Genomic DNA, 22,016 nt, shown 5'->3' with positions numbered 1-22,016 from the left:
CCAGAAACAGAAAATCCACTGATAGCCTTGGTAGCTTAATCACACTTGCTGTGGCAATAGGTACATTTTTTTGCTTGAAAATGCCTATTCTTCGTTTTCAGCCACTGTTTCTTTTTGTAACTTTCTCTGATAGACAAAAAGGCCTTTTGTTTTTCGTGGTGCCTTGTCCTTTATGACTTAAAATGTGTGTTCACTTTTTACATTGCAACAGAAGGCTGAATCATCTTTGTTCGTATTAGCCATTCTCATTGAGTCAAGTACTGAGAGTGAGGTGTAGCTGCACCAGCCACAGTATGCCTGGGCCAGAGACAAACTGAGATCCAAAACCGGCTGTCCTTGTACCCAGAGCTTCAGTTTAGCCTCTTTGTAGAAAACCTTTCCAAATACAATTACTGCATCTAGCCAAATATCACGATGGTTTCAGAACATTCAAAGATGTTCATGGGTTTTCAAAGCCAGAACATTTTATAAACAGGCTTTGCAATTGTCTAGCTCAGGTGTGGGAAGCGTGCAGCCCATAAAATGGGGTTTAAATCTAGGATTTTATTTCACAATGTATATATAGGTACAAATTTTCTATTCCTTTTTATTACTGTATAATAACAAGGATCATATTACCCTGCTACCTTACAATTACACTCAAAGTCTTATTTTGAACTGATTTGCCTTATTTTCTATGCCTGATTTAGCCTGGAACTCTGGATAACAAAGGCCATGCTCTGAGGTAAGGTTTTGGTTGGAGCTCATCTCTGTTTCCATAGGAATAGCAACTCATTTCAATGCACTTGTTTGTGATATTTGAAGAGAAAAGGAAAGAGGTTATTTCAGTTTGCTTGACAGGATTCACTTATGTGAGCAATATGTTCTATTAATGCATCAACACCCACACCAGAGATTGTAAATGGCTGTCCAGGTCTTGTAGCCTTTCTCACGGAAGAACATTTAGCCAGTTGTCTGTGACAAAGAGGAAAATGTCTCTTCTGCACTTTCCCAAATCACAGCCTTAATCCCTTTAGTAGCCATTTTCTCTTTTTTTTTCTTTTTCTTTTTTATTGGTTGGGGTTTTTTGGTTTTGTTTTTTTTTTATTTCCAATTTTGTGAGCCTGTAAAAAGCAAACAGAAGGGCACATTTTGTTTCTGAGAGTAAATACTTGACAGTGCAGTGGAAGACTAACAGTTTCAGATCTGTAAACCTCCCCTCTGTTGCAGCCCCACTTGGGTCTGAGCAAGCTGGTACACGATGGGCTCTGAGAGTTTGGCTTCCAGTAAGAGAAGAACACAGAGGACTAACCACAGCCCAGTTTGTATGTGTATGTTTGCCCCTGAGAGGGGAAGACAAGGGGAGAAGGGGGAGTGATGTAGAAACAATGGCTGTCTAAGAGGGAGGAGAGACCACAGATGAGTCTGAGACAGCGTTTTTACCAACATGTCAATTAGACATGACTCTGAGTAGATTTAATTGTATTCTGAAGGCAGCCAGCCTGTCAATAGTTCTGAGCTGGTATAAATAGCAGTAAAAATGCTTAAAGCCATTAGACGTCTTGTTTCTGAGGCTCCCATTGCCAGCTGTGCAGTTGTGTATATGGTGACACTAGCAGATATTTAATACATATTTACTTTTGGTCATCTCAGGGCAGGGTATAAATCATTCAAGCACATCCAAGCCCAAGAAATCCTTTAAAGATTTCCATGGCTAGGTGGGCAGTCAGGCATGGACAAAGCTGCCTGACTCCACAGCGGGAAAAACTAAAGGGGAAAAACTCGTGTTTATTTTTCCAGATGTTTCAAACTGAACACGTAACATGCCACTTTCCAGATAGGAGTTCACTGAAAGCTGGGATTCAGAAACAAGTTAGAATTTATTTAAATAATCAAGCATTTCGAGTTTTTTTTCTTGTCCATGCTTTTATCTCCTGCTGAGTGCCCCTCTTCATGGTACACTGAAACCTCTTTCTTGACCTCTCCCCACGTCCCTGCTTTCCCCTCCCACTGCCTCTGTGCCTCCTCTCCCTCAGCCCTGCCACTCTCTCTGCACTGTACTTAACACATGCTCAGCCCCTTCCTGCTCCCTCTGAAAATCCATCTGTGCTGTGAAACTCCCCACCTACAGCGACAGCAAGTTGCTGTCTAGATCCCACTCTCTTCTTGTTTTCTATCAGCTCAAATCTGCTGACTTCAGTGGTGTTGCTTCACTCCTTGCAAGGGGGAAAGAGTCAGAACCACTGCATCTGGCCAGGCTGTTCAAGGATAAATTCTTCCTGGGGAACAAAAGGCTCCTATTGCAAAATAAAGCATCCTCAGCATTAACAGCAGTGTATTGACAATATTTCGAGGTTGAACTGGAGCTTCTTCCCAGGAAAAGAGCATCCTTGTTACTGTCCTGCTTTCGAACTCTTCTGCCTCTGTGAGGTGGGGAAAAGACATTTGGCAAAACTTTCCTCTGGTGATGCTTGGAGTTGTTGCTGAGGTTTAGGGAAGGCTTCTGCTGGAGGTCGATCCTGCCACACGCCAAACCCTCAGCTCTAACACAGGGAAACCTCTTCCATGCATACAGTTCAGCACTTCCTCAAGAGGCTTTCCCTTTGCCTAACACTTTTCAAGAATGTGCCAGAAAAGAGATGGTTTTCATATGCCTAAAGCCTGAAGAATGTGCATCTGGCAACTTTGTATTTATAGAGATGTGACTAATCACATCTCACCATTTTGGTGTGGTTTATAAAGCATCCTTTTACAGAAAGTGGCAATCTTTGTTACTGAATGGAAAAATGGGGATTTGTCAGTCACAGAACCCAGATATTTTGCTGCCATTCCCATGTTTTCAGAGTGTCTTTCCTCCCTCCCTGTAAACTTCCCACCACTGGTGGAGAGAAGTGTTCTTCACAGAAGGAAAATCTTTTGGAAGGCCACAGATCTCATGTACTCAACACAGTCTTTGCCATGGTGGATACTTAGGAGAATTGCATGAAGCTGTATATTTAGAGTGTTGGCGTTGGCTATACAAACCCACAGCATCTAAAAACAAATACAGCTTCTCCCAGAGACACCTGCATGATGGATTCTGTGTGGGAAGAAACAGACACAGTGAAAGGGAAGAGAAGCATTTTGCCCAAAATGGCATCTTATGGAGTCAGATCTTTGCAGTGACAAATCTGCACTGAGCTGAGCCAGATTTCACATTTTCTAAATGAGTTCTTAAGTGTCTTTGTCATGATTGGAAACACCACAGCGGAAGCTGCACATCGATTCTGGGGGTTTGTCAACTCAAAGTGTTCTCAATGGTTGGGTGAGGAGGTCTCTGTTTACCTTTTTTCTCCGTTTGCTTCTTACCTGAGCAAATTGCTGTGCCTCTGTGAATACTCATCAATTTTCCCAGGAGTGGTAAGTCATTACTGGCTGCGTACATCTGGTACATTGAAGAACAGGATCATTAGGGTTCTGTATCATTAGCAGTGCTTCTAATGTACCCAATAATGCTAGCTTCTCTAGGTGGTCGCACTGATTGTTTTAGTTAGCTGCTTCATCAGCTCCTTACACTCTAACACTGGGGTCTCGTGCAACCTTTAGTGTATTTATCCTCACACAGCTGAGGTGTGGGGAGTGAGCATGGCACAAGCAGTTCCCATAGGAGATCAGATGTTGGAGGAGCTTGCACAAAATTGTTCAGGAAGTCTGTGGATGAACAAGGAATTGAACACAGGTCTTACGTGCCTATGACCAAAATGAACTGTGAGCCAGTACCACATGACAGCTGAAGAAAACTGGGATGCAGGTTCATGGAGTATGAGATTTTGGGAAAGGGAAAAGATAGTTTTGGATCTGTGAAGACCAATCTTCTCAGTTCTTATCCAAAATTGTCCTTAAACAGACTGAGGCATTATGTTGTCATGCAACTATGGATTGTGATGGCGTTTCTCAATACCGACAAATTAAATAGGTTTATGCCTGGAATATATGTATATTTAACTTTTAAATAACTATTATCAACCACATCTAATATCTGTATCTTTCTTTTGCACATGTGCGTGTGCAGGGAGACATTGCTTTAATCCTGTAATAATGGCACTGATCATACACATTTGTTAACTTTTATGCAATAATCTAATTACCTATGAGAAAAAGAAATCATGTGTTTTTAAAGTTTTCTTTTTTTTGAAGATTCCTGGTGAGATAATTTCTGTTCAAACAGAAGAAATTTAGGTCATATATCATATGAAGTTTCCATTTATAGGTAGCTTTCAAGCGTTAATACACAGTTCTCTGTCACACAGTCCTGATGAAACATCAAACTCAATGCATATCATGTTGTTGTAATCGGGATTTCCCATACTCTAGTTACCAGCTTACAATCCTTATCCTCAGCCGACTTGAGGCTGTGACTGTATCAGAATTGCATGTCAGGATGGGACCTGGGTACACATTACCATCTTCCAGGGCTTCTTTGGAAGGAAACTTGTACATGTGAGCAGAAAGGGAGCTGTGATATTCTGACACAGGTCTTCTCATCTGCATGGTTGGAGAACCAGCACCCTGAAGTCTACAAGGAAGCCCATATGCCTGCAGTTGATGTTCAGCCATGGTGCACACACTAGGACCTGTCTGCCACATAGAAATAGCCACCCTCTGAAGCTCTTCGTTTCCTGGAGGTCTAAATTGGTGCGGCTTTGTATCTTCACTTGGGTTCCTTGGCACAGGCTGTCCACCTGTATCCCCAGCCACAAAGATCAGTACTGCTTTCCTGCAGCTGCACTGTTACCTGGTGGCTGCTCAAGTGCATAGCTTCCCTCATGAAACTCAAAACAAATTGGATTTAAAACCAATCTGCCTTAGCTTTAATCAGCACAAGACATTTGCATAATTGCTAGAATTTAAGATATGCATAGGCCCTTCTGCCCTGCAGGGGTTTTGTCCCCATCCCTTAAGGCTGTTTGGGTTCAGTCAAATGCATATAGGTTTTGCAGCTCTGCAGAGCCCCATTACCAAACCAGGGAATATCTTCCTTTTACGATGGCTGCTTGCTTTTCCCCTGATCAACTCCATAGTTAAGCAATAGTATCCTGGCACAAAGGCACAGCCCTCTGCTCTTCTCTCCCAGGCATACTGCTGGTGCTGCAGTACATCCCCCTAGCTCTCTTCAGGTCCTGTTGGACTTTGAAGACCCACTAAGAGTCCTCAATTTATCTCCTTTTCTCCAGGAGCCCAGCACTCTCCAGGCAGCTACCTCCACAGAGGAGTTAAGATGGTCACATCTATCAGGTAGCCAGGTCATGGTCTCCAGTTTAGCGCTCCTATGCAACTATATTTCATCTGGTGCACATTACCCAATTACCTAAATTGGTACATTAATCAATTGTCATTAATTGATACAGAATCTAGCAGGTGAATAAACTTATTGGTCTTTTTTAACCCCTTATATTGGTGTGGCTGTAGCTATCTGTAACATGTACTGTATCTGTAACATGTACTAATACAACATGCTCATAACTTGTATTTTTTTTTAAGCTCTTTATAAGCCACTTATAAATAGAAGCTTAATATGAAGTGTGACAGATTTCTAATCTTTAGTCTCTCCTTAGCCCTCCAAGCGCTTCCTTTCTGGAAATACAGGATACATCCAGTATGCCCTAGATATTCTCCATTCTTGCTGATGACTTTAGCTCTCAGCCATTGATTCTCACTTCTTAATCAGTGTAAATAGATCAGTGCTGCAACTGTCTTTTTATTTAATATTTTAGAAGGGCAAATAAGATGAAAGGGGGCAGTGAAGGGGTATTAAATAGAAAATGTAATTTGTTGCTAACATGATACTCTGAGGCTGGGGGGTGTTCATGTCAATATAATATAGACAGAAAAATCTGTATTTTTTCCATTGCAATGAAGAAGATTGGAGTAGCTGAATTAATATTTAAAAACAGGGAAAAAATACTGAGAAGATACTATGTGACATTTATGTAGTGTCATACTTTGTGACATTGCTTTCACCAAATGCAGTGTGTGTAATGGTCTCCCTTTCACCACTGGGCAAACATTATGGCACATAATGCCTGGTTTAGGGCTGCACATCAAACCAGTGCCAAAACAGGGGATGGAACCCAAATTTCCTGGTGTACTCCATGTTCTTCTGCTGTTCACCTATTGCTGCGATGGGAGAGATTTTCTTATTTGAAAATAAGATATTTTATTTTATTCATTTGTCAAGAGAAACTGTAGGAAAGCCTATACTATACAGTATAGGAGCCTACACTGGGTTGGTTTGTTTGTATATTTCTATGGCAGAAAAGCCTGTTCATCACAGACTCAGATGGTATGGAAAACGCAGATGTAATACCTGTTCATTTCAGCATGACATTCAGATTTTGTTGAGTCTAATCCCTCCAGCAGCCGTGTTTTAACTTTGCCTTTAAAAGAAGTTAAGCCCTGTAGTTACTTTTCACCCATTTCTTACATTCAGCTGTGAATGGTATAATAATGAATGTCTCCAGGCAATTAATATATTGTCATGCATTTGCAGATAAGCACATCTATTTGGTTTCTCACAAACCATAGGGAACATCAGGTGCAGAACGTGTAGGATTTAAAGCACAGCCAAAACTGATGGTTGCAAATTGCAGTCTAACCTAACACTTTCTCAGCTATAGATTCCTCCCTTTTTATTTTCTCCTTCAAACTTCTGATGTGTCACTGATAAATCACAGTCCTTTGCTCTGTAATAGATCCCTTTTTTATTTAAAGTTTTGCCTTCCTACCCATTAAAGCTTTTCTTATCAGCACTACTTTTACTTTTCAGAAACATATATTCAATATTCTAAGCTTAGAGTTCTTTTGTTTTCCCCTCAAAGACGTAAAACCCTGGGGGATTTAAATATCTACTTGATAGGCTTGCACAACCTTAATCAGCCTATAATGGAGCTAATGGCTGTTTGTCATCCTTGGAGATATAAATTTGCTGGTGATGTCTACTGCAGTCAGTGCATGAAGTATACTCTGACTGCCAGCAAGGTCTAATAACCAGGAGAAGGGAAGCCAGCTTCATTAGTGAGAGTGAGACCGAGACTGTGACTGTACCGGCTGCTTTTCTGGGGAGCTCTGCTTTTTTTGAATACCGAGGGGGGAAAATGGATAATGCTGGTAAGTGAAATAAAACAGATCTTCATTCTTAGTGGAGCTACGGGGTTCGTTTGTATTCTGTCTCACTTGCTGCAGGAGATGTGTTTCTTTAGCCTTTGTGGCTTCTTCCTTTTCAATGCCTTTATTAAAGCAAATTTCTATGTGTAAAATGTGGCACACTTAAGTTGTTAACTCTTTAGCAGTCTGCTGGGGATTTTTTCTTGTTTAATTGTGTTTACTGGAAATGCGAACCTAAACTGTAATGCAGGTTCTGGCTTTTTAAGGTTTTCAGTGTTATTTCAGAAGCTTTATGCAGGAAATGTGATAGGAAGGGAAAATGTGTGTACTTTGGTAGGAAAATATCTCTCAAGGATTTCAATAGGTATGGATAGGTAACTAATAAAGCTAACAAAAAGTAGATAATTCATATCTCTCATCTCCCTTATTTAAAGCTGCTTCTATTTTCTCCATATAATGCCTTGCTCTCTTTTATATTTAGTACATAAAACATTGAATATATTTGCACTTTTTATTATTTGCTTTGATGTTCCAACTTTACATCATGCATTTTCATGCCAAATAAAGCACTTCATGGTTTCTAAGGAGGTGCACACAATACCAACATTGCATTGGTGATGAAATGTATTATTTACGTTTCCCTTTTGCATTACCTTGTATCACTGAGCAGAGCAAAAAGAGAGGTTTTTGGGACAGATATTTTGCATGTTCCTTTGATAGCTATAAAACTTGAACATGTCAGTGTCTCACTGATATATTGGTACTAGTGCAATACATACTCAGACACAGAATCTGCAATAGCTTCAGTGCCCTTTGAAACCTCTTCAGATCATCTGATTTGTCTAACATTGACCTTAAAAGTGATGATCATCTCTACCATGTGTTAAAAATTCTGTTCTACACTAGATTTCACCAATGATACTATATATGTGGCTTATTTGGGCAGGAGGGGAGTTGTGGGTGTTTTGTTTTGTTTCAATAATAATAGCAAAACTCTTACTTGTGTCTGCTAAGCTATCCAGGTGTGTTTCATCCTAAGAGTATAGCTGTTGACTTCTGTGACAGACAGATTAAAGGTCTTGATGCTTTTATTTCTGTAAGCCTAAGACAAAGAAAAAGAAAAGTTTTTCCAGAAATTAAAACGTTTGCATCATGGAAAATTACACTGCCAGAACCTAAGGACTTAAAAACTGATACGGTCCTAGTAGAAGGTTATTTTTGTGAAATACATAAGATTAGGAATACTCTTTGCATTTGGTGGTTTGGCTAGCTTTTAAGAAGCCTTAACATAATAAATGATAATGACTTGTGTTCAATATTCCATGACGAGGCAAAATTTTCTGGTCAAAGGGGAAGGATTCCTGTTCTCCAGCACAGACTGTCTGTGGGCAAAATATACCCTGGCAGGCAGAGCTGCAAATTCCTCCAAGTTTTTACACTTCCCAGCATCAACAACTAATACTATTGAAGTCTTGACAGAGCTATCACTTTAATCCAGCTAAAAGAATCTGTTCTGGAATGAGTCACATTTATCTTAAAGGCCAGTTTTGGGGCAGGGGGGTATGGTGTGTGAATGGGTATAAGCTCGTATCTGAAAACCATAGAAACAGATTTTCCTCTGTGTGTGTATATATATATATTTTTTTCTTTTCCTTAGGAAGATTCAGTTTAGTTACTATATGCAAAATTTGGAAGTTAAAATAAGGCTTTGCTCTCTACACAACTTTACCAACTACTCTCAAGCCTCTTCTATCACTGTTTAGCTGAATAACTCCAGATATTAAATTATTTTTTCATGTAAAACAGTGACTGATACTTTGTGTTTTTTAGAAAACGATCTTATACAGTTGGAATTAGTTAAAATAATCCTTTTGGCAGGAGAATTAAAATCTAGTTGTAAGAAAAACAACCAACTCCACAACAGATGGAATTAAGCCTTAGTGAGGAAGGACATCATGGCAGAGGGTAAGACCAGGCTCCAGCTTTTCCTGTGATTACCAGTGAGCTTCTTGCAGCCTGTGGCCAGCTTACTCCAAGCCCCCAGCAAGCTTCCGCCCCACACATGGCATGGACATGCTCCCTACTCCAGGCAGCTCTTCTAAGAGTTCAGCCACTTCCACACTTTGAGCAGTATAGGGAATATATCCGTTTCCAAAGAGCCTACAGGGAGCTGGGTAAACACAGCTGAGTCTCCAGAGGTATTTTTAGGGCTCTTGATCCCTAATTGCAACCAGATGGAGTCAGGTGCCAACATGGGCACTGTGCAGCTGAATACCTCTGTAGATCTAGCCTGTGCCCTCTGACTTCTACAGGGATGCAAATGCACCTTTGAAAACCCACCTGGTGTGACCTGGGCATTTAGAAAATCAAACAGACAGGAGCAGGATATTAGCAACCATGAAACTAACTGCCTAATTCATTTGTTCTTCAGCAGTTCACCAATTGAAATGCAAACATGCTAATACATATAAACTGGATACCTGCCTGAATTCTTCCTAAAGAGATGTTATTTCTGTCTGTACAGAACTGCAGAATATTAGCAAAGCTGTGAGTTCCAGTCACCGAGTGTTAGAAATAACAAATTTAGTTATCAATGTCAATGAATCAGGCCTTTGTTATTAAATCCATCATGCTGCCAAAGAGATTTTCAAAGTCAGACCATGGATAAGTGTTGGGCAAAACTCCATCTTCTGTTCTGCATAACAGAAATATCTCTGTAATTCATCACCCATCTTCTGTGCTGTCATTAAAATCCTTTACTGGCCAAAACTGTTATTAAAAAGATCAGTGTGGCTAATAGGTCACCTATGTGCACCTTTTAGCTCTTTTGGTCTGTACTATTTTGTGGTTTTAAGAAACAATGTTCTCATTAAAAAGCCCTTTCCTTTCAATGTTAGATTGCTTATATTTTTAATCAGTGTACCAAGACAGCTCCAGATAATCATTGTCTTGTGTGTTCTTTTAAAAGCCTTTCCTGGAATAACAATGAAATATTAATCTATCTGTGTATGGCACATCAGGACAGTTCTAGTTGTATTTTTTTCTGCCTATTTTGGCATCAGCTGTTTGTGACTGGTTGGCTGCAGGTATTCAGCTGCAAGACTGCCTGCTGCCATGGGCAGGGGAGGGCAGCCAGCAGCCGCTTGCCTGCACCCACTGGCAGGTCCTGGGCTCTGGCTTTGATGCACGTCTGCTCTGGGCCAGACACATCAAGCCTGGTGATAGCAATGAGGTAATAAAACTCATTTAAAAAAAAAAAAAAACAACAAGGAAGGGCTGGAAATAACTCATGGGAAAAAAGGCAAATATAAAAGTAGCGAGAAAGGTGCAGTAGCAGGAAAAGAGAAGCTGCGGAAATGGACGTGATCCCAAGTGATGCTTTTTGGGGGTGGGATTTCCTGTAAGAAGGAGTGAGGTCAGTATCATCACTTCCCCCAGATCTGCTAGTCAGCCATATCCTGTCTGGACATGCATCTCACCTTAAAGTGGGCATGTCTCACACATTCATTCATGCTAACACAAGGTGCCAAAAGCTGGGGGAAAGGATCTCATCAGGGTGAATGGCACTATAATGATGTGCTGCATAATCCATGCTGTACTAGTGCTGAACAAAAATGGGAGGCCTTGTTTAGTGTTTCTTGGGGATTTATATGACTTCTTTGCACTTGGAATATTAGTTTAGCAGTCATGAAGCTAGCTGTGGTTAATTGTTACCCTGAATTATGTAGGCTCTACAGCTGTGGCTGCAGGCTATGCCTTCCAGTAAATAATCTGTTTTAAAGCGGCTGGAGGTCTCGCGTATTGAATATCCTATCTCTGAGGAATATCCGGAAGCACATCAAACTTCGTATTTGAACAGCAGTGAAACATAGACCTTCCCACTGAAGCAAGACTATTTAACTTGAGGCCTGAAATGCTGTGGGACAGGGTGAACAGCAAGTGTCAATTTAGCCTTCTGTGTGATCTCTTGTGTTGCAGGAAGGGTAAGAGACACAGGAAACTGTTTGTTTATGGTAATTCCCTTGCTTTTGAAGTAACTGGTCATTTTTGTCTTTCATTAAGTCAGTAGGACTTATTTAGCATCCTTTAAATATGAGACTGTTGGGATTAAATGCTGGTTAAGGATTTGACCTTACAGATACTTTGTGGTCTCTTACCTGAGTTTAAGGCAAACAGGGTTCTTTGTTTCATAATGTAGGGGAGAAAAACATTCGGGTAGGTAAAAGAGCAAGCTGGGAAGTGGGCTTCAGATTATGGTCTTGGTTTTCTCATCAGCTCACTCTGTTCCCAAATATCCAATGTAGCCCAGCAGATCTGTGTGCGGGTTTAGGCTGGATAAAAAACTCTGTGTTGTAAGGTTCACTTGTTGTTCATAAAGAGCTCTGAAACCCTTTGGCCATGTAAGGCTTAAGCTTGGCTGAATTGTTCCTATCAATTTGGAAACCTATTGAAACAAAACCTCTTGCAATGGAGACAGTGATAGTGTAACTGTGGGTTTGTCAGTCCTTGAGATGCAATGACAACTGCAAGCTCCAGCAGCAAAATCAGGCATGTCCTGCTGGCTGCTTCTGTTTTGCTATTTGGTGGTATTTAGCCCATGTTCTCCCCAACAGTGTGAAGATTCTTTTGGAAAGGATAACAGCATCTCCTTTCACTCCATCCCACTCTTATGTATGTGTTCGTTCCTTGTCCTCAGAAAATGGGGCTCTCATTAATGCCACATCAACTTTTATTGGGTTCATGTGTCCTGTTCTAAAGATAACAAAATGGTTTGCACGTTGGTGATAAAGAGTTGATTATTGCTTTGTATTTTTTATACTATATTGTGTATCTTTATTTGTCTCCTATTTGCACTTGTGGACTCAGTTGAAGCAGATGCTCTAGTGTACCACACTATTGAATTTCTTCTTGTTGTAATTTTAGAATAATACTCATGGCTTATGCCCCTTTACCCAGAAGCTGGAACAGTGTGCTTATAAAGCCATGATCTTGGAAAAAACTTCTGTGAGGAGTAAACTTCCATGCAAAGCTGCTGCTTCCAATGTTATTTTCAAGTCTCTGTACATGTAGCCCAGAATATCTCTATAGGAGCTTGCACTAGAAGTAACCAAATATAATGTAGGACTAAATGATGGAGCATCTTCTAATGTAGAGATGGTCCACCCACCTGACTTCAAATGACTCTCTTTGGCTAGAAATGCTGTGTTTGCACTGCATTGACATACACATGGTATTTTAAGCAACAATTCCAGTTGCTATAGTACTTCTTATAAAGAAGCACCATGAACTCCAGCTAGTTTGGAGAGACAGTATAATACAGACCTTATTTTCTGATAAGCTGTGGTTCTGTTTTCTAGCAAGCAGCTGACCATCAGGTGCTGAGTACTTGTCTTATGTTTACATCTGTTGGTTGGGGGGGGGGGTGGGGTTGGCAAACTGCCCTCTGACCCCTGTTCTGTGTTCTGAATCATCACTGCCACCTATGGTGAAGAAGCAAGAGCTGTGTGCAGAAGCAGTAGTCCAAATTTGATAGGTATCACTTCCCCGTACTCTTCTAGCAAGGGCCAGACCATAGCTGCCAGAGCTAACGATGTTGACAGCATGAGGGAGCAGTCTGGAGGAGGAAAAGTTGGTTAAGAGAGGCACCAGCACAAATTACTCTGAGAAAAGCAGCCTGTGCTCTGGGGGCTTCAAACACCCCAGACTGAGGGGGCTGGAAGTGAGCTGCAAGGGGGAAACCAAGATCGTATGACCAAAGAGCAGGTGGCTGATAATAAGGATCCAGTCTGCTGTTCTTTAATCATCGCTCATTGTCTCTTAACTGTGAGTCTTTTAGGAGATTTGATGCTTAATTATGGGGTGACTTGCAGGGGTATTGCTTTGGGCTCTAAAAGTAGACTGGATGGAATTTTACCAAATGTTCCTTTTTTTTTCCCCTCTATATTTCACTGTTTAATAATTTTTCATATTTTCACATAAAATGTTTATGAGAATTCTTCCTACAGTATAATTGGAAAATATAAGTAATTTAGAACTATAAGAACACTTAGCAACCTTCTCCCAGCAGACAGAAGTAAATCCTGAATAAAGCAGCTGAGTTGTTCTCTAATTGCTCCTTCTTGCACATGGGCCCCAGCCGTCAGGTGAGCATGAGGGACCCAGGGACAAAGCAAGCATCCCACACCAGTGCCATGTGGAGAGACAGGGTGTTGGAGGAGATGGGTCATCCAGGTTTGTTATCCCACACCCAAGGAGCCATGTGTGCTTGGCCCTGGGCACTGCTCAGCAGTAGAAGGGGTGTCCCATTTGCTGCTGGAGATGCCAGAATGAAGTAGTAGCTACATTTGTTTGAATAAAACTGCCACTTTTTCTGGAGATACTGAGGGGTAGAAGATAATGTGGTTTCTTCTGGTACTGATGCAAAAGCACCCTTTTCTAGCACCTCGTGGGGGCAGTGTACTAGTGATAGGACTTCTTGCAAGGAACAGAAGTAGGGATGTCTATGGTTCCCTGTTTTCCTCCCAGAGGCAACTGGACCCAGATCTGTCAGCAGTGGGATATTGAGTTGCTGGGAACATATAGCTCAAATAATAAATGTGAGTGCAGAATTTGGTCCCTAATAACGTTCAGTTTTCAAATAAAACAAAAGGTCCAGGAGTAGCTAAAATGGCCAGGGATAAATATTTGCTTAATCTTGGTTTGCTCATTGCCACCTTTCTTGCAATGTAGCTATCAAAAGTTACTGTGACTACTTATTTCACAACTCAATGCATGTTAATTAATTATTATTATTATTAAATACATTTCTGAATGGCTACAGGATATTTTGTGACGATCAGGCAATCCTGTGTCTATAGAGTGGCAGACACAGTGGAAGACAATCCCAGACACAACCTTTTCATCCATGGCTTGACCGTTGCTGGGAGAGGCTTGCACAGTGCAATTCAAACACAAGTATGACAGCAGCTGGTATTTCCACAGGAAACAAAGTTGTGATCGATTCGTCCTAGCTCCCGCTCCTGCTGACTCACAAGTCCCTTCTGTCTTTCTCACTGGGACTTGCACTGGTCCAAAAATCGAGGAGTATTTCATGATGGAAGCTTGCATGGAAACCATGTGGAGAGATGAACTGAAAATACGGTGATCTCAAACCAGCAGAAAATGCATGTTGCTGGGAGCTGCTTATTGACATTCAGATCATAGTCCAGCAATGCTTTGCTATGTCCTTACTGACACAGAAATGGTTTGATACTGTACGAAGCCTATGGAATCTGTGTGTGTGCAAGTATCACAGAAACAGCCTATATATTTTAGCTGCTTAGTTTGTAGCTGCTGTTGTTATATAAGCCTCCTTTTTTTTTCTCTTTTCTGTTTCTGTTTTTGTTATTTAATATTATTTAAATAACTAACATGATGCATTATTGTGTTTTAATTTCAAGTGAAATTTGGCAACTTCTAGTGGTGGGATAAGGTTTAATCGCTCTTGGCATTTTGAAAAGAAATGCAAATGACAAAGATATTAAACTGACAAATTGTGACAGCTCACATAACATTTTTTTCAATGGATTTTTTCCATGCATTTTTAATACCCGGAATAGCCAGCCTTAATACTACTGTATTTACAATAAATTATTATTCTAATGGAGACATCCTGCTTTGTCAGGCAATAGACAATCAGCAGTTTTCATTAAAGAATTAGAAAACTGTTTAACATTACTTCTGTGACAGAAACTTATAAATACCAGACAATTTAAAATTGGGGCCAACAGGCTGCCCTTAAATTGGGATGTTAAGAAATAACTAGAGCACAGTAAAGGCAGGCTGCCAAATGTAACTCTTAAATTCCCTAGTTTGTATCCCTTAGCACTGTGATTGTAATATATTATATGTCTTCTGTAAGGCATAAACATGCATTTCCTACACCACAGCTTAAGGCTTTGAGTGGTGCCCACATGAGGTCATAGTGGCTGTTTACTTTGGCATGTGTGGGTTCAGGAGGAATAGGGCATCATATGATTTAGTGAGTTAGAAACAGTGGTGACATTGGGGTTAAAAAAGGGAATAGGAAGCAATGGTAGAGCCCACCTTCCCCACTTTTCCTACAAAACTTAGCTATGGATTTTTTGTTTGTTTTTTTCCTTCAGCATCCCACAAAGGCCATGTCAGCTCCTCCTAACCAGCGCTGTGCAGAGGTCCTTGACCTACCTCTGAGTATATTTGTATGGTGTGGTACCTTTTGCCCAGCAGACATTAATCTCAACCAGTAAACAGCATAGTCAAATATGTACTGGTGGCTGCACCCAGACTGGTTAGGCAGCTCAAGGTAGGTGTGTTGCAGTGTCCTAAGTTGGCAAGGCATCCAGCTCAGGACACAGCTTTTGTAGTTCTAGCTGGAAGATCTTCGAACACTGTGGTGTTAATTGATGGAAACAGGCCTCAAAGCTCAACCATGCCCATGGTTTTGGAGGTGCCATCCATGCTGATGAATTGCCTGGTTTTTTTAGAAGCAGAAGAAGGTTGCACAGTGCCGTGTGAGGGTATACTGGCAATTTCCAAGCTTACATAGTCTGCGTAGTAGGGGAAAATACTTTCTTACCTACATGTAGGAAGTTCTGTGGCCAAATTAACTGTGATGAAGTCTTGAGCAAGATTTTGAGAACCCTCAGTTAACAATTTACTTACCAACATCAGCAACATCTAGAGGTGATGATCATTACATTGTCTTATTTTATTGTCCTACAGTTCAAACTAATGTAACATCTATTAATGCTCATTATTTTAGAATTGGGTGTTGATTCTTCAACCCCAGTACTAAGAGGAGATAGAGTAGCTGTACACATAGCTCTTCATTTTCACACAAGTTTCTGTAACTTTTGCAAACTCGTAAGTTCCCTAAGTGTTGTGTATATTCTTTAATACTGTAGTTTGGGAAACTTGTCTGCAAAGTAAAGTGAGAAGGTATAATATTGGCAAAGTAGACTTACTGCTCAGCACCATTTAGAGTCTTATTTTGAAATGCTGAAGGAGGAAAACAGCCAGTTTTATTTCTATTATCTTCCCACCCAAAAAATGTTCTCTTCTCCTAGGAGGAATAAGGATGAAGGTGGTGGTGTCCCCTTTCTCTCTCAGGTGGTAGCCTGCCTCACTCTTTCTTCTGCACTGCGGGTGAAGAATCTAATAATATACTGCTTGAATGAGGGGGTAGTTTGTCTGGTTACTGCTTAAGAGCACTTTTCTGAGTGTAGTTTCTACCACATTAGTAATGCTGTGCATGCATCAGCAAAGTCTGTTTCCCCTGCAGTCCCATTGCCCATTATGACAGAGCAACATGCTGTTAACAGTTGTCTACCTGATGCAATGGCTTGCTAATTCTGGGACACCAAAGACTCAATCACAAGGTTGCAATCACAACTAGATTTATTTGTATTTTTATACAAATCTGAAAACTTGAGGGCAAACGCTGCTTTTTTTGTCTTGTAGAGCAGATGGCTCCCAAGTGTTACAGTTTGTGCACCTCTTCCAGATGCAGATAGGCTGTGCAGCCATTTCAGAGGACTACCCTCGAGGTGAACAAGTTCAAAGCAGAAGTTAGCATTATTCCTGTGATCAGCATTTAGCCACAATTTTGTGACACTGCTCCCCCTTGCCTGTGATCTTCTTTTCCACTGTTCTGCCATTAAGGCTTTTACCCAGACCGGTAAGTGCTACCTCAAGTAATAGATCAGCCTGCTAAAGGAGAAGTGGGTTGCCACCATTTTGAAAGACAGCTGATACGTGTTTTGATATGTGGGTTTTTTTCTGTTTGTTTTTTTTTTATTTGTTTGTTTTTTTACCTTCTGCCCATTCTCACAGCCAGTGTATTATGGGCAGAATAAAAAAGGAAAACAAGTGTTTTGACAACATTAGTAGCTTGGCAACCATAAAGCTTTCCTTTTTAAAGGAATTTGGAGCACTTATTTTCTGTACTTCCCCTAGTTGGGCTATGTACTGTGCACCAGAGCTCCAGTTCTGCAAGTGATGCCATGAAAGTAGGTTGCTGTGCTCAAATACAGTGTAAGACAGCATATGCATTGCTGGTTTAGGCTGCTTCCACCGTGGGTCCTCTATTGGCTGTCTCGTACTGTTTGGAAGGAGGAGTGGGTGAAATCTTAACAGCATTTTGGTTTCTAGAAACACAAACAGAATGGTAACAGAAGAGTTACCTGTGTCAAACTGGGCTGCTTCTTAGCTGAGAGAAAAAGTAAATGAGGTTTTCATGTGCCTCATGATTTCCCTCCTTGCTGATCCTGGTCACACTGGCTAGACCTCAATGTTGGAAACTGGACATTCTTTACAACTGGCATAAAAGGACTTCCCACACATGAAACAACATGAGTTACTTCAGATTTTCCTGTGTCAAAGTTGACTAGTCCCAGATTTTTACCATCCTTAGAAAGCGTAACAACACTTCCACTTTGCTCCCAATTTTTTCTTCCCGTTTCAGCGAATGTTGCATTAAATCAAATTCTGTTATGTGTTCGTTTATAGAACAAGTTGTCTTCTCATAATATTTATGGATGGCTGCATCACATTCTTTATGCAGTTCAGGAGACATTGCAATCACATGGGAGCAAAAATGTTTCCCAAGCAAAACAACGCACTCTCTGGCACATGGGGGATTGACCTGTGCGGGTGATATTCAGCCACAGCACGAAGCCTGTGGGAAGTCTGCAGTGCTTAGGGACACTGTTGGAGATGGAGTGCTGGGCTACGTGGACCTTTCCTGTATGTATACGAGGGATGTAAGTAGGATATGGAGGTAGGGAGGTCCCAGCCTGTTGCAAGATGTCTCAGTGTATAATAGTGTCCAGGAGAGTGCTATGAAAGAGCTGCAGGCAGTTGGCCATACAAAGGCACAGAGCTGTCATTTGTTTTGTAGCTCAGAGACATTGTGAACAGAGCTTTCTGGCCTTCTATTTGTGGGCTGTGAAGGCAGTGAACTATGCAGGCTCAGACTCATTTTTCTTCTGAGGATAGCCAGGTAGGGCACACCATGTCCTCTCTTGGTCTCCCTTGTGATGGAACTGCATGCTTTGTAAGAAATTATTATTAGTCTGTGTTGTAACAGTTTTTAAAGGGAGAAAATGAGGTAGGCTGGTAATGATTAGCTGGTGAATCTGACATCAGTCCCAGGCAAAAATAGGGAACAGATGATACAGGGACTGAGCCAGAAAGAATAGAGAGATTGAATACAAATAATTCCAATTAACATGGGTTGGAGGAAAAACAGGTTTGAGGGAATTGTTTCATACATATGTCTTGCTGCATTAGAAGATGTTTGGCTTGGTTCTGTGGCGTAGAACCTAAACTGATGCAAACCCAATATGTTATGTATTAAATGGGTTATTCCACACCTAAATGCCAGGCTTCAAAATACAAGTGTATTCTGGGAGTTATTGTCACCCACCAGGTGTGATTCAGGAGGTACCCAGCAAGAACTGGCTCTTTGCTGCAGGCTGCATGGTGCTACCAGCACTGACTAGCAAGAAAATACAAAACTATTTTTAGACAGGAAATCAATGTGTTCAGTATGAAAAGCTGAAAAGCCATATAATCAGGGGAAAAATTAATCAGGTCATAGTTACAGATTAGGAGGTTTAGTGTTGAGAAGCAGTGATTTTGAAAGATACTTGCATACTAATAGCATTATGCTAGAAGCACACGTTCAGCTGTTGAGCTCAGTCCCAGAGAGCTAATGCACTCTTTAAATGCATTTGCACCACTGAATGATGTTGTTTTACTCTGGTTGGAGCACTAGAATGACTGCTCCTGGGATGTGAGGTAATCATTGGTGTCCCTCATCATCCTTGAATCATGAAAATCTGGAGAGGATTCAGAAAAGCCTTGTAGCTAAGCAATCTGAGTCACTGTGAAAGACTAATGAAAGCACATTTCTTAATATTCTGAACCTCCTTTGTACCTCACCCCAAAATCCCTTGGCAGCTTTCTGGTTTTGATAATCCCACAAAGAAAGCTGTCTCAATGTTTCTTACTGGAAAATACTAGTTTGGATCTCTTCATTCCCACTTATGACGCAATATCACCACGATCTATCTGTAGAGACACATTGTTGGGAACTGTAATGTATGCATATACTATGTGTGTGTATATATATTACATTAAAATATCAGTAATGGGTAATTCTGAATATATTTCAGATTACAAAAATGAAGGTAACTATTGACTACCACCAGGGAAAAACAATATGCACAACTTAAAGCAGAAAGATTTCTAGAAAGGCTGGAAATGAGGGGTCCCAGGTGTTAGAAAGCCTCCAGCAGGATGTTTACTAATCAACACTCAGAATTCCTCCTTCCAGTTTTAATAAAGCCTCTGTTTCCACTGGAGCTGGCTGCATCTGCCTTAATTGCTGCCTGTCGGACACTATGGTATGGCAACGGTGACACATGCAAGCCTTGACTACCCTGCCTTCTCAGCAGGAGAAAGGCTCGTTGAAATAATGCATGTTACGCTGTGCATTCACTGCACAGGTAGATAAATGAAAGATGCTCAGTTCTTTCTCATCGTCACGGAGTCAGCACTGGCCAGGGCTCCTGTATAATGCAGTATCTCATGTTTCTTTTATGTGGTAAGTACTAGCAAGCGGGGCTGGTGGGGGTGAGCCAGAGCCAATTAAGTCATTTATCTCCACTTGCATTTTAGTGTTGTCTCTGAAATCAGGCACCATCCTCATTCCTCCAGGTCACTGTCAGCCTGATGGTGCAGCTGGAACTGCCCCACACAGAGCTGCAGTGAAGATGGTGGTTAGAAAACCTGTAAGGGTTCATGGGCTGAATACAGCTTTTTGGGAGACAAATTACTGGTGCTGCTCTTCATACTGCAAGGCAACACTTATTACCATTGCTTTAGGCAGCTGGTGCAGTTTTCTCTTCTGCTCTCCAGTGAGAGTTTTCTTAAATTTAATTAAAAAAAAACAAAAACAAAAGCCATCAAGAAGAACCTTTAAGCCCTGTCCTTCTTCAGTTTATGATGTCTTTCTTTGGGCGGCACTTAAGAATTCAACACCACAGGGCATCCACTACCAGGAGAGGCTCCCTGGGACAAAAGAGCTGGAGACAAGGAGAATGGGTCATGGTGAGGGTTAATGATGTTGTCTGAACACACAGCCAGGGTCTGCAAGCTCCACAGTGCCTAAAATAATGAGCAGTTCATTAGGCCTTTAATAGAATAAGTGTGGGATAATGCAGCCTACTGATTAGGACACTCACCTGTCCTACTCAGAATTTGCTAATGCTGAAGCACTTTTTTTTTTTTTGAAGGAAGACTAGAAACAAGAGCTCAGCCCCATGCCACTGTGCTATAGAAAGGTGCTGACACTGCTTTATGCAAAAGCATCACCAGTTTCCCCCTGATACCGGCTTGTCAGAACAAAAGTCCCAAACCACCTCTACTATACCAGCAAACAGCTTTGGCCATTGGAAGGTCAGAGAAGGGAGAATTAATCCCTTCAGGCAGAAAAGAGGATTGAGTCAAGAACCCCCAAATTGTTCTGCCTCTTACCCAAGCTACTGCATGGAGACAGAAAGGGTTCCCCCCACCTAAATGCCAGTTTTGTGTGAGATCTGGTCTGGAAAGACAGCCCCTGTAACACAAATGTCAGGGTGCCTTGCTACCCAGCACAGTGCTGTCGAAGGTCATCTCTTGAAAATGGATATCTTGAGGAGAAAAAGGAAGCTTTTCTCCCCAAACATGCATTCTTCTGACAGCCCAGTATCACTTCAAAAGGCACAGACTCTTCAAAAAGTCAGTCTTCAGGCTGCTCTCCAAGAGTCTTCAAAAGGGACTGGACACCATTTATCCAAGTGTAAGGGCTAGCAGGGCATTTCTATGATGCAGGCAGCTGTGGTGGCACCCCGGGTAGGTGTTTAGTTACCAAAGATGAAAGCTTCAATGCATGGGTGATTCTGGGGCCTGTGTTGTTGGGCAGCAATGAAGGAGTAGGCTGGGGACTGTGGAACTCAACATTTGTGGATCCAATCACATTTCTGTAAAAAGGAATAATTTTTCACACAGTTATCCTGTTACCTCCCAGATTATGCCTGTAGCAGATCTGTTTGCTGGGTACTGTGAGGTACTCAAATGTTGCAATGATAAAGAACCTGAGATTTGCTTTACACCGTAGCTGGTCACTTCCTATCAAGCATAATGTTCCAGCTACTCAGTGTTTTCAGGATAAACGTTCTCTTCCTACACCTTGTTCTTTTCTGGGCTGCAACAAATGTCAGAAAAAACTTTGACCATAAAGGAAATAGCTACCACACAAAACATGTGCTTTCTTCATAGCAAAGGGAATGGAAGTCAAGAAGTCAGGTCTGAGCTCAAGCTATTATTGTAACCTTTTCCTCACATTCACAAACAATGCCCTAGTGTGATGTTGTTTCCTGCAGATTATCCTAATAACCAGTGAGCCATGAACACGTGTTCAGGTTTTTTTAGACTGAATTCTAATGTAATGAAATGTGCCAGCTTTTCAAGGGCCAGTCAAAAACATAGAAGGTGGTGAATTGAGTAAGACCAAGTGCACGTCTTTGAATTTTGACATGAATTTTGCTGTCATCCTCAAAACTCAGCAACTTCTTGGAAGAAATGGATTTTATACCTGTGGACACGTAGTGCTTACTTTCTTTTCTGCTATTTGTTGGTTTTGCAATTATAAGTTTCTTTTTTAAAAGGCACAGTCTGATGTTAGTGGTAGAACTTTGCCTTGCGTGGTATGTGAGCCAATACAAATGCTGATGAAGTACCTTGCCATGAAGAACAGGGAGACCTGGAGCTCCTGCAATGGCCATATCCCTGCATACATGCTGAAGTATTATGGTTGGTTACTGCACCAG

At 41.3% G+C, this 22,016-nt stretch overlaps 1 protein-coding gene across 5 annotated transcripts in view; it reads left to right on the top strand.

The window, feature by feature from the left end:
• PHACTR2 (phosphatase and actin regulator 2) overlaps window positions 1–22,016 on the top strand; it is a 134,105-nt gene that overhangs the window by 23,943 nt on the left and 88,146 nt on the right. The window contains exon 1 of one of the 5 annotated variants that reach the window (XM_061471693.1): window positions 6,512–7,125. The exons of the other annotated variants lie outside the window; for them this stretch is intronic. Coding sequence (XP_061327677.1) covers window positions 7,113–7,125 — 13 coding nt within the window. The 5' untranslated portion in view covers window positions 6,512–7,112. Of the gene's footprint in view, window positions 1–6,511; window positions 7,126–22,016 lie in introns of those variants that run through there. 5 annotated transcript variants of the gene reach the window in all.

This window comes from Pezoporus flaviventris, unplaced genomic scaffold (assembly GCF_033815535.1).
Source record: "Pezoporus flaviventris isolate CSIRO_AGI_PZ_B2104156 unplaced genomic scaffold, CSIRO_AGI_Pfla_v1 ptg000066l, whole genome shotgun sequence".
Lineage (NCBI taxonomy): Eukaryota > Metazoa > Chordata > Aves > Psittaciformes > Psittacidae > Pezoporus > Pezoporus flaviventris.
This window is presented reverse-complemented; position numbering and strand designations above follow the sequence as displayed.